The 13,859-nt window shown below is 36.4% G+C and overlaps 1 protein-coding gene across 2 annotated transcripts; it reads right to left on the bottom strand.

The window, feature by feature from the left end:
- Positions 1-9,991: 9,991 nt before the first annotated feature.
- On the bottom strand, positions 9,992-12,309 carry LOC145109364 (ubiquitin-conjugating enzyme E2 22-like). Of its 2 annotated transcripts, XM_079046505.1 has the most exons (8): positions 12,176-12,309; positions 12,036-12,100; positions 11,392-11,464; positions 11,158-11,302; positions 10,999-11,076; positions 10,799-10,911; positions 10,597-10,700; positions 9,992-10,494 (listed from the first exon to the last, which is right to left on the bottom strand). In XM_079046505.1, exons 3-8 carry the CDS (start codon positions 11,392-11,394, stop codon positions 10,134-10,136), a joined length of 804 nt encoding a protein of 267 aa, XP_078902631.1. In that variant the 5' UTR covers positions 11,395-11,464; positions 12,036-12,100; positions 12,176-12,309; the 3' UTR covers positions 9,992-10,133. The 2 variants fall into 2 exon arrangements, with proteins under 2 accessions (XP_078902631.1, XP_078902630.1); XM_079046504.1 differs by lacking the exon at positions 12,036-12,100.
- Between the last annotated feature and the right edge of the window lie 1,550 nt (positions 12,310-13,859).

The following is a 13,859-nucleotide window of genomic DNA, read 5'->3' on the forward strand; positions in this document are numbered from 1 at the left end:
TACTTTGTGAAATAAACCAATTGAACATAATTTCAATGATTCTAATTTCACACTCCCAAATCCTTATCGAAAAATATGAAAATTTCAAATTCCTATCATTTATCGAAATCTGTTTAGATTTTAAACTTATATGCACTGACCCTCCTGTAATGAATATGTACAAAGTCACAAAGACTTGTCGACAGTCATTATAAGGTATTCCAATGGAGATCAACTCCATGGAAACTAAGTCTCATATTCAAAGTACATTGCTTTGGACATGCTTCTTGCATTAAGTTTTCTAATCTTACACAGATAACTTCCACCTATGGAGACAACTCCATATTCTCATTTTGACTATCACTTCTGAATAAGAGATGCCTCTTTTCAGAATATGTCAATATGGTCCTTCCAAAATTAGCACTATACTTCCAACTGTCCCTGAGCAACCAATCTTTGGTAAACCTCAGATTGTCCTCGACAATTGCTTAATCATTTTAGTCATATCCAATTCTAGACCTTTTCAGAATATGTCAATATGGTCCTTCCAAAAGTAGCACTATACTTCCAACTGTCCCAAAGCAAATGGTACACGATTCATGATGTCTCACATAAAGACATGATTCTAGACCAGTATTTTGCTACAATATTTTTATTTGCCATGTTTTCAAATTTTGACTATGAAGAGGGATGCCGTAATCATAATCGAATTTTGAGAACGCAATATATAGAATTTCCTTAAGTTGAACCAATCCAACATGAAATTCATATATATATATATATATATATATATATATATATATATATATATATATATATATATTCTTGACTAAAGATGATTAAGGTCTCAATCTAAGCCTTTAGAACTGAAATGAAGTATATCCTCTCCCTTAATTATAGCAAAACAACTTTTTCAATCCCTGCAGCCTCACGAATTGAAACTTTTGTTTTCTATAATTAACATTGCTAACTTGCTCCCACTAACATGATTTGATACCAGCTCCCACTAACATGATGATTATTAGCATAACACTTATGCTCCCACTAGCTTTGACATGTACTCAGAAATCAGCTGGACTTCTAGAAATCAATACTTTATTGACTTTCTTACCAAAGTTCAGATTTCTGATACGAGATGCTTTGATAAAACTTTATCAAAATCATACACCTTTCCTTAGATAGCATGCATGTGTGTCTAAACAATTTCAGAACTATGAAAAGGGATGTCGTAATCATAGTCTCAATTGTTTAGACCTTTTGCCATCTGCTTCAAATCTACTTGGTGGAAGTGTTTCTTCACCATCATTTTCATGAATCGGAGAGAAACCTTATGACCCTTAGATTTTATGGTGTATGTGTTCTTATCCATGTGAATCGTCAAAACCATAGTCATAAGACAAGGATAATGATAAATCCAAACTCATATGGACTGAACTTATGCAATCTTAACTTCTTGCCACCTGGCAGTACAGGGCCTGCCATTGCTTCCAAGTTGTTATGCAACCAATTGAGAACTTTCAGAACTCCTATGCAAAGCCAACTTTAACTGGAATGGGCATAGAATATGTCAACACGATAGGTTATAAACCTCAAGTCGTGTGCTAGTGAAGAACCTCAGGTTTTATTCTTGATTAGTTCTTGAAATTCTTTTTAGGATCTTTAAGACTCCCACTATCCTCTTGACATATAAGACTATCTTGCCAAATATTCAAGAGATAGCGCGGATTCTTTATCAAGACAAACACTTCACACAATTGGCCTTAGTTGGTCTTTGTTTTATCCAAAACATCACAACTTACCAATTTCAAATGTACAAGAGTAGGACACTTTTACTCTTACATTTGACAAGTGTTTTAAACCTTTCTTTAAGATATATCACTCAAGTTACAATCTTGGAGTATGACTCTAAGAATTGTTTTGGAACAAAGTATGACTCATCTTCCTGATCTAACAATTTCAACAATTCATGACTCCTCTTCTTAGTCATAATAATGCACTAAGATGACCTTTAGAGGACTAATTGTGATATGATTTCTAAATCATTAAGATGATCACAAACATAATACTAAAGTACTCTCCCATCTTTTCAGATTTGAGAAACTTTTATCTTTCTGCCTAATTTGATTCTTCCCATTCGTTCTGCCATACATTGAGACTTTTCCAATGTTTCAGAATTATACTTAAACTTGTAAGTATAACCATATTTACTAAACTTTAGTAAATCAAATAGTCTTAACGAGCTTTGTGGTGGACATGACCAGTGCACAAGAATGTGTACTCGATCCCTTTAGTCCTTCACTTGACTCACACATCCATGTGAACAAGTAATTAGTCTTGATTTTCAAATGCTTGAAAGTTCTCATTCATCATACTATTCAACTTGCATGATTCCAAGTTTCGGTCCAATTGAAACTTGGGTGATGAGGAACTTTCCTGATTTGGTAAATTTAGACACTACCACAAATGAAAGAATCAAATCCATTTTCCAATATTGCTGTCAGTGGAATCATATAAGCAACAATTTTCCACAAATGTCATTGTAAGGATACTTCAAATAAATAAAATTAAACAATTTTCTTTTATTTTAAAACTTTGCGGAAAAACTTATCCTTACAATCCACATGGAAAATTGTTGTTATCTATTCCTTAGCAATATATCATAACTTCTTAAGCAACTGCTTAAAATTCTGATGCGATTGAAATCCACCTTCGCGATCAGAATCAGCATATACTTCCTTTAAGATTTCTCTCTATTCTTTGATTCTTAAAACATCAACATGTGACCCAGTCACATCATGTAATGAGGATCTCAGAATAGAACTTAATAGAGTTAGATAATGGGCTCTACCTGATGTAGAGTCAAACTTATTGACTTTAACATCCTTAGGTAAATTTGGCAGCTTTGCAATCAACGCCCCTTCCTTTGGCAAAATAAACATATGGACCCTTTGGTAATGGGACTATCTCAGACTTAGCCTTTCTCTTTACCATTTGGTCAACCGGGTTGACTATGGCCAATCCCTTTCCATTGGGAAAAGAATGCTTTTTCTAGATTTCCAGTGTCACCATTGTTACTGTCCATAAAGTTTTTGGGAAGTTGATCTTCTAATCAAATTTGCTTTACTATCGTTCCAAATCATTGCTGATTCAGCAGCACCAAGCAAATAGATATGATCATTAAGGTTTATGTCATAGTCTGTTTCATAGTAGTCCCAAAGGAACTCACTATGTGACTTAGAAAGTGATTGAACATCCAACTTTCTCAAGACTTTGACACCCAACTCTCCCGGCTTGTCAATATGTGACTTCATCTCTAAGATGTGATCACACATAGACCTTGCTTGCCATTAGGGCTTGAGTGACCTTGAACTTGTGGGTTAGGGAGAATAATTGGAGGAGGTGGAGGAAGAGAAGTATGACTTCCATGAGCCAAACTCGGGAAGTCATATTCATTAGGAAAGCTTGGTTTGGGAAGATCATTGTTGTCTAAACCAGACATCAATAATGGGAGAAATTCACGTAAAGTTGATTTAAGTCCTTAATATAACACCCAATATGATATATTAAGGCTAGGACCCAACAAACTATTTTATAACTTGGAAGAGGGATGCCGTAATCCAAGCTATAAAATATTTGAAGGTAGGTGAATGACGATTCACCAATTTCCACCAAGATAAACGAAATGTATTATTAGGTTTTAATTGGTTTTGAAACTCCTAGATTCTTTTGAGATTCATTGAACTTTTCAATGGCATGTTTCAATCTCGAGTGGCCCCTTCAGGTTTTGTGACTGGGATGCCGAGGATCACAAAACAAGGTGTGAAGTAACCATGCAAATATACTTGGTACCCTTAATATTTACCCCTCAATCGATGTGCCGGTTAACCACACACGCTCCAACGATACTATGATAAACATTAAGTTACCCTTTGCCTACCTTGTTAAGTCCAGGTTAGTGTGCCGGTTAACCACACACGCTCCACTAACAGCTTAAACAAAGTGCAAAGTGTAATTTCATGGATTAGCACCTTATTCACATTTTCCTAAGTAACTAAGATTGGGAATTTATAAGTGTTTAGTTACTTAGTATTTATCATTATACTTATAATGAAGGGAGAATTATAGTCCTTGTCCTACCTGTTCGGCTAACGACCCTCCACCGGTCAAGGAAGCGGTGAGTGAGAGTGGACACCCATTAAACTGCCATTTTATAGGCAGTAACCTTATACCCCCCTTATAGACCGGCTTCGTGAATGAGGCCTACTAATGGTAAGACGACTTGCTCTTATACATATAATATATTAAACTTTTAATATTATAATAGTATAAGGGTGTATTTTAGACATTTAAAATACTTGGTGGTTTAATCTATTAATTAAACTAGACTTTTAATTTAATTAAACTCAAACCATATATTTATGGATTTAATAATACTCTTTTAATTAAACGCTTTAATTAACTATTAATAAAGTCCATAAGAGTTAATTTGAACTATTCAACAAAACATCATAATTCCAATTATTAAACTCAAAATTAAAACCATTTAATTAATTGTTTAAGTTATGAACCCAAGAGTTTTAGAATTTAATTCTTTTTTTCCATAAAAAAACTTTTCTGAAATTCCAAAACTTGAGGGCAAGTTTTGTAATTCTTGAAAACCTTTGGATTCCATAACTTATGGAATTAATGGTGTTTTATGATGAAACTTTCCATGTTCCATAACTTAAGAACAAGTTATGAAATTCTTTAAAACATTAATACCAAATTTTGTAACTCCATAAAAACTTTGTATCAAATTTTTTTTTTAAAAAAAAAAACTTTCATATCCATAACTTATGGAAGTTTCAAAAACCCTTAAGATCACAACTTTAAAAAAACTTTTGAGCTCCAAAATTTTATGACAAAATATGTAACTCCTTAAAACATTTAGATCAAACTTTTAAAACTAATAAAATAATCATATCATTTTATCTTTTACTAAATTTGACATAATTCAACTCATATAACAAATGATTCAAATTTTACAAATAATTTGTTTTTCACAAAACAAGTAATTATCTTAAAATTTGACAAACGTCATGTTTTTTTTTCAACTTCAAAATAAAACATTTGCATCAATATAACAGAAAACAACCCATGGCTCAGATACCACTGTCGGGTTTTGAGCATTCTAACACTCCTATGGTGTACATGCAACCCTATAAACCTTAGATCTATGTTTTCTCTATTATACATGCAAATATTAACTATTCCAAGGTTTCATCCTAACTAGCATATTATGAAGCACATATACTACAAAGTTCTAGTTAGATGACATACCTTTTGATGTAGCTTGATGTCTTCAAGCTTTAAGAGCTTAGCCCCAATAGTGTGGAAGCCTCAAATGGAATCACAAATCACCAAAACACCTTGGAAGAACTTGAGAGAATATGTATGCACACTAAAATCGGCCCACTCTTATTTTCACACACTTGTTGTAATTTTGTGAGCCAAGGACCCCTTTATATATTATGGAGGATTAGGGTTACATCCATGTAAACCCTAATACCCATGACCTTTCATTTACATAGGATCCATGGGTTAAAAGCTCCATGGACCATCCATGAAAGCTTAGCCCAACCTAAATGAACTTGGCCCATTCCATATATATAAGAGTCCATATTTAATTAGTTCTTTTTGATCACTTAATTAATTCTAAATTAATTCTTGATCAATACTAATTAAATAATATGATTCCATATTAATATATTAGAACTTATAATATATTAATATAAATCATAAATATACTATTCTCAAAAGACTATCCATATAAATTGTGCCGGTGAAGTGCAACCCAAATGGACCATGCCGGGTCGGGTCAAGTACATACCAAATATAGTTATGGACTTAGACATTAATCCAACATTAAGATAGTGCTGAAGACGACCGGGAAGATTCAGCAGGTCAGACAGAGGCTACTGACAGCCCAGAGTCGCCAAAAGAGTTATGCAGATCGGCGACGATCTGAGCTAGAGTTCCAGGTTGGAGATTTTGTCCTCCTGGAGGTATCCCCATGGAAAGGGGTGATCCGGTTCAGGAAACAGGGCAAGCTGGGGCCCCGATACATTGGTCCTTTCAGAGTGATCGCCAGAGTAGGTAAGGTAGCTTACCAGATGCTGTAGAGTTGAGTCAGATTCATAACACCTTCCACGTGTCTCAGTTGAGGAAGTGTGTAGCCGATGAGACGGCGGTGGTGCCATTAGAGGACATTCAGGTGGATGCGAGCCTAAATTATATTGAGAGGTCGATTGCGATCTTGGATCGGAAAGTGAAGGTTCTGAGGAACAAAGAGGTGCCCCTGGTTCAGGTACAGTGGCAACATCGGAAGGGGTCCGAGTGGACATGGGAGCTGGAGTCTGAGATACGAGAGCAGTATCCAGAGTTATTTCCGGAGCATGACTTCGAGGGCGAAGTCTGATTCTAGTGGGGATAATTGTAACATCCTGACTCCCAGGTATTGCATTTATTTATTTAATTATTCATTTTTGGATTTAATGAGTGACTCGACGAGTTGTGTGTCTGACTCGTCGAGTAGAGTTGGATTAGTCATGTGGGTTTAATTACTGACTCGACGAGTCAGAGAGCCGACTCGCCGAGTTGGCTCTGTGTGAGGAAACCCTAAATCCCCGGGTTTGGGGCCTATTTAAGGTAACTTATGTCCTCATTTCTGCCTCACCAGCTATCCAACTCCCCTATGTGAAACCCTAATCGGCCATTGAGCTAAGAGAGAGTGTTTGAGCTAATATCTGAGTGTTTTGGTGAATCTTTTGGAAGGGAAGAAGTGAAATACAAGCAAGGAACGAGGAGAGGCTGTGGGATCCAATATTCTTTCACTTGGAGCATCTGTTGGAAGGTAAAATCCATCACCTTGCTCATAATGTTGTTTAGATCTTGCTTATGAGGAACTTTTGGGGTTTTTCCATATTTCCTCGAGATTTGGCATGACTTGTGCTTGCCAAGCATTGAGACATCAGATCTGGACCTTGTGAGGTCCATAGAGTCCAAAAGGTCCCAGCTTTATTCAGCCATGAAAGAGTTATTGTGCTTAAGCACCTTAGTTAGAGCTTTTAGTGGCATTATGGAGCAAATATGCCATGCATGAACGTAAAGATCGAAGCTTTACGTGATATTCGAACCTTGGGAGGCTAGATCTAGAGTTTGGAGTGGTAGATCTGCCTTAAAAATGTATGAATAAGATTTTGACTTAAGGGACTCGGCGAGTCAATGAAGTGAAATACATAATTCAGGTTGACGATTGTCTGAATTATGTGGAGAGGTCAGTTGCAATTTTGGATTGGAAGATGAAGGCCTTGCGCAACAAGATGGTGTCTTTGGTCAAGGTTCAGCGGCAACATCGAAAGGGTTCGAATGGACTTGGGAACCCGAGGCGGAGATGCGAGAGCATTACCCTGAGTTGTTTTCGTCTACGAACTTCAAGGACGAAGTCTAATTCAAGTAGGGGAGAATTGTAACATCCAAATACCTGGAGGTATTTAAATTAAATGTATTTTGGATTTTGGATGGACCACGTCGTGGTGAAGGCATCCCACGACATGACAATGGTCGTTGTATCACCGTTTTTAAATGACCACCATGACGAGGCAGCCTATATCCACGATGTGGTGGCAGTTTAATGAGAAACCCTAGTCTCCGGGGTTTTTGCCCCTATTTAAGGGAATGTGTGGCTAGGGTTGCTCACCCTCAGCCTCCATCACACTCTCTCAGCCTCCAAGCAAACCCTAACCTCCAACTTGCTTTCTAAGCCTTTCGTGTTGATTTTTTAGGTATTAGAATAAGAAGAAGTTGACATTTGGGATTGGATTCGGCAAGAAACTCTTCTCATCTTCTTGTTGTGCATCTTATGGACTTTTGTAAGTCCTCAAGTTCCATGCTTTTTAGTTTATTATGCATAGATCTAGGTTTCTATGCCTTATTCTTCATGTTGGGATATATTGGAGTGTTGGGATTCCATAAAGTTGTCAACTTTATGGATCCCCAGAGTCCCTTTGGGGTTAGGAGTGTTGGATCTGAAATTTATTAGAGTTTTGAACTCTTGCATGTGATCTTGGCCCTTTTTGCTCTATTTTGACCTAGTTTGAATTCAAGACGTGGATTGGACATGCATGTCTATAAAGCAATCATTTTTATGGTTCATTAGATAAGAGAACGCCTTATGGTAAGTTTGAATGGTTGGTTTGATGGATTAAGAGCTTATTAGATTAAGCTGGTCTGAACAGTCACCACAACGTGGTGAATGGGTCACCACGACGTGGTGTATGGCTGCCATGTGACTATTTTGTCCTATAGTCCCCACGACGTGGCTAGAGCTAGCCATGACGTGGCGACTGGCTAAGTTGACTTATTGGCTTTGACATTTGGCCAGGGTTTTGACCAAGTTCGACCTGAGGGTATTTTGGGTATTTTGGAAAATATTTTGAGACAATATCACTATTTGTTGTATAGGTGACCCGTAGAGTTAGTATGCGGAGTTGTGGTGTGATAAGCTATCTTTTCAGATTGAGTGGTGAGTTTTCCTCACCATACTCGTGGGTCGAAGGCACCAATGTCGACCCTCTAGATTGTGTATCCTGGTTTATATGATGTTTTTATGATGTAGTGATCTGTTAGATCTGTATCCTGGTATATAGGATGTTGCTATGCGGTAGTGATCTGTAGGTCTATCTATGTGTCTGCTGAACTTGTTATATGTATATCTGTTGCTAGTTATTTATGTTATTGGTTATGTATATGTCGACATGATATGGTGGGTTTGAGACTGTGCTGCTTTGTGTTGCCAGTCAACAAACCAGGGCATTCTAACCTAAAGGTTGTGGGACGGGGGTAATCCAACCGAAAGGTTGTGGGCCGGAGCATTCCAACTGAAAGGTTGTGGGCTGGGGGGTAATCCAACCGAAAAGTTTTGGACCCGATATCTGTCTGATTATATGTTTGTGTGGTGGTACTTTGGGGGAACTCACTAAGCTTTGACTTACAGTTTCACTTTATTGTTTCAGATACTTCAGATGACCGTGACAAGACGCATGCGTGATCATGCACATCCTTCAGATTTATGTTATTTGGATATCTGGAACACTCTGATTATTGAATAACACTTTTGAAACAATGGTTTTGTAAACATTTATGGTTATTTGGAGGTTTTTGAAAAATTTAAATTTACTCTGATTTTCTGGATGTTACAATTAATCACTTAGAATTTAGGGAATTTACCTGGGAACCGAGCGTTTCATTGAGCTTCCTACCAAAACATGAATGTTGGAAAAGAGTATTTCATGTCGTTTGGTGTTGTAGTTTACCAAGAATATCGACACTAATGACACGTTTGCATGACATAGTGAGAGACATGTCTAACGGACTGTCCCGAATATCCAGCCAAGTTAGTAAAAAAAAATAGAGTTTGTTCCGGATTATTACGGGCATTTTTGGACGATTGTTCTTTGCAATCCATATTGTTTTCCGCATTACGAAATATAGCAGTTCATTTTAAAGCAGTCAAAAGATTAGCTAAAGGCAATGAACAAGACCCTATAGTAGTTTTTAAGTTATAAGAGGGTCAACGGGTGAAAAATAAGTAGCTTTGTAACGTTTTGGATACGAAATAAAAATCCATTACAAACATGTTCTTCACATTCTGGACACGAATGAAAATATTTCGAACTATGTTTTTTTAATTTGTTACTACTCCACAAAAAACACAACAAATAATAAGTAAAGGAAGCAAAAACCAAAAAAGTTTCAACCCATACTTTGCCAAACTTTGCCGATAAGTCTGAGATGTCGTGTTTCTCTGCGTACATTCTGGAATTGCATTAAGTATGGGTCCACTGAGTCCATAACCCATTTCTTAATGGGCCAGGCTAACATTTATATTTGGTAAAGAAAAGAAGAAAAAGTTATCATTTTCTGAATATTACAATTGCATTTCTCTACCCATAACAACACACTTACATTTAGATAGCAAAACTTAAGTATGTTGATATTATGTGTAAAAAAAAAAGTACATTCCTATTGGTAAAAAGTAAAAACCCAATTCAGAATCACTAAGTCACATTGTTAGACAAGACATTCCAACAACAGTAAAGAAAATAAAAGTACAATTACAATCTTTTCAAGCTTTTCTTTCTAGCATCAATCTTCTTTTTATCACTTTGCACTTTCACCATTTCCTTCTTCTGTGTTGCCAGTGGCGGCAGTGCACCAGATCCGCTGCTAACTCCGATCTCCACCACTGGATTCACGGCGGCACTTGGCGGCACCTCCTGACCTCCTCCTCCTCCCTTCATTGTATTCGAAGACAGAGCCAATGGAGTTGCCACCACCACACCTGATCCCATGTTTTTCTGGTCAACATTTTGACCAGGTGTTGACTGGTCAACCTTTTGACCAGGTGTTGACTCAGACACCACCACTGTCTTCAACTTTGGTTTTGGCTTCAAAGCATGGATTCCAGTATACAACCTTAAAAAAATTTATTCAAAAAGAAAATTATTTTCTTAAATCTTAAAGATAAAAGTTGGTTGCTATAATAGGAAGAAACAATGGTGATGCTAAGTCGCTGACCTGGCATGTCTAGCATACTCTTGGTAATCTTCTAGAAGCATTTTCCCAGCCTGTTCATTTAATGCTGATTCTGGAAATGGCTCAATGAGTAAGCATCGAATTACCTATAACAATATAAAAATATAATTATTATTTGTGTAAAAATATAATTATTACTTATGTGTAAAAAAATAATAATTAGTAAAGAAATGTGAGTACTTACAACTAAAACATGACGTAAGCCAAGACTTGGGTTCCAATCCCTTTTCAATGTGTTTACACAGATCTCACCATTCGTTGCAATATTCGGATGAAATATTTTGGTCAAGAAATAACCTAAAAATATAACACAATATAATATTTTTTTAATATTTTAATTAAAAGTTATATGTATATAGTAAAAATCGAGTGGAATTGACAAACCTTTAGGAGGTGAATGAGGGAAGTCGCGAGAAAGAATCAACTTCATGCGAAAAACACCACTTTCATATGGAGTCCCAGCTGTATGAGGAAGGGTATTTTAGTCAATATAAATAGATAAAACACAAAATAAGAATCATGTGTATATATATATATATATACCCGGGCCTTCGATATCTGCATATATTGTTGAAAAATCATCATCATTTACACCAACTTTAATTCCTTCGGGTGGTGTTTCATTAAGATTCCTCAATTCTTTAACTAATTGTTTTATTACATTTGGAGGTAGATTCTCATTGGTAGCCTGTAAAATGTAAAAAGTAATTAAATTTATTGAAAGATAATGGATGAGGTGTGTGTGTGTGTGTGGGGGGGGGGGGGGGGGGGGGGTACCATTGGCTACCCAAGAGATGCAGGAGTAGAACACAATCTTGATCTAATGCTAATGGCTAAAAGTCAACTCTTCCTGCAATAAAAAGATGGGACGCATCAATTATTAAGTAAATGTGTTGAATTATTAATATTTATTAACTCTTGATTATTTACATGTTGGTGTTTGCAGTTGAAGATGCTTTTTTGTGATTTTTATATGCTAGAAATGGTAGGTGAAGACATACCTAACCGGAATTTTGTAATAAAAAGGAGAGGTAAAATATGGAGTAAATCGTATTTTTTTACATCCTGGTTTCTTTTCAGAATTATTATGCATGATTCTCAGTTTTTAATATATATGTATGAAGTATGAACCCTAAAGTTCATGATAACTAGAGAAAGCATGAACTATAAGGTTGGCATATTAACAAACACTTGGTGGGCATATGTACAAAAGTTCAGGTTAGTGTTTCCAATATCGGAAAACCTAATCTAAAGCAAAGATGGCAACAATGACGCAATTCACCTGATCAGATCTTTTATGGACTAAAAGGGATACAATAACTTTATACGAAAAGGGGAAAAGGTTATTCCGTTTCAATCAAAGACAAATGATACCAAAAGAGGAACCCTAACTGAATCATCAAATACCCAACACAGATTACCTCTTGAATTCGCAACAACAATACTTCGAGTTCACAAAAGAAACAGCAATCTCATCCAAAATTAACTGATAATCACCAAAGATCATAAAAACCCCAGTTGCAAAAACACATTAATTCATGAAATTCATCACGCAAATTACCTGAAAATGAGAGCCGTTAGTGGGTCTGTACACTGTGGAAACAGAATCAGTAGTCGTATACTTCTGACGAAAATTTATGTTGTGTTGACGTGTATGTTGCGTACATGGGCTGGATCCAGATAGATATACTACAATCTTCTGAAGATTGGACCGTTGAGGGTTCATACATGGCTTTCTGGAGTTTCATGTAGACCCCTTATACTATGGATTATATGCATATATTACCCCTTCATCTACGATCTGGTTGAATTATGTAACTATCAATAATATGGGTAGTTTCTGCAATTTAATCCAATTTGGGGCTCAAATTTAGATTTTGTTTTCATGCCACGTTTATCTTGAAGTGACAAGGACTTGAGGCACGATCATCAAATCGATGAATATCGTTAGGTTGGGGTGAAAATAACAAGAAAACGAACTAACTTTTGAACATGATAACAATAAGTAGCATTTGTCTCGTATGGCTACCAAACTATTGAGCATTTTCAAACTCAGAACCCAATTCTAGCTAAATTGAGTTGGAGCTTGAGTACAAAAACAAACTCAAAAGATGGTAGTTGGGTTCAATTTTACAAGAACTTGACTAGAACACCTATACTTTTCAATCTATATGTAATGTATGTAATAGTAATATGCTTGGGTCGAACTCCATAAGACAAGGTAATGGAGCAATGTTTTATAGATATTTTCAAATTATATGTGCTTTCGATTTGACTTGACTTTATTGAATGTAAGATAACGATGACATATTTTTCTGGTTTTTAATCACAGGTTCTTACTAAGTGAAACTACTAACTCACTGATGTTTTAAAATATAGACAAAATTGCAAAAATGGTCCCTGTGGTATGCATTTTTTTTGGGTTTTAGTCCAAACCTCGACTTTTTTGGATTGATGGTCCTTTTGGGCTGGTTTACATGCAGTTTTGGTCCCTGTCCAAACTAAAAAGACTATCATACCCTTAATGAATTTAGTTTTCATTTTTCTTTCACTTTTTAAAATTATTATTATTATTAAATATAAAATTTGTCCACCTCTCTCTCTCTCTCTCTCTCTCTCGTGTATAATCATCTTCTTCCTAAAAAAACCCACACAGCTTCTTGTCAAAATTAAAACTCAGACAATTTCACACATACATACACATTGTGGTCTCTCATCTTCTTCATCAATACACACCTATACTTAATGGAGAAAGCTTCAGTGAACCTATCTCTCTCCCCTCTCTCTCTCCCTCTCTCTCTCTCTCTCAATCGGCCACTACATCCCAGAATACATACCATAACATCCATCTTCTTCAATCTCATACATCAATCTATCTTCTCCTCCACCTCTGCAAGATTCAAATCTAAATAACATTAAATCACCGACAACAATCTACAAGATTTCAACACTTATTAGCAATTCGATGATTGGTATGAAGAATAATAGGCATACTTGATGGGGGCAGCTTATGCTGCCGGCGACGGGAAAAGGGACCTCTGGTCCTTGGTTTTCATCTGATCGAGAAGGCTAATCACGAACGGCGTAGTGACAGGGAAGGCTCGGGGGTGGTAACGAAAGCAGCAATGGCTGCTTATATAGCTCCTGCGCGTCTTCTGTCTTGGAAGGAAGGGGCGAAGGTGGGGAATCAAAAGGGGGATGCCGCCTCCGATGTTTTCTCTGGGGAAACACCTACTTCGGTGGTG

Source organism: Lactuca virosa, chromosome 4, assembly GCF_052849685.1.
Source record: "Lactuca virosa cultivar CGN04683 chromosome 4, Lactuca_virosa_CGN04683_v6, whole genome shotgun sequence".
Classification (NCBI taxonomy): Eukaryota; Viridiplantae; Streptophyta; class Magnoliopsida; order Asterales; family Asteraceae; genus Lactuca; species Lactuca virosa.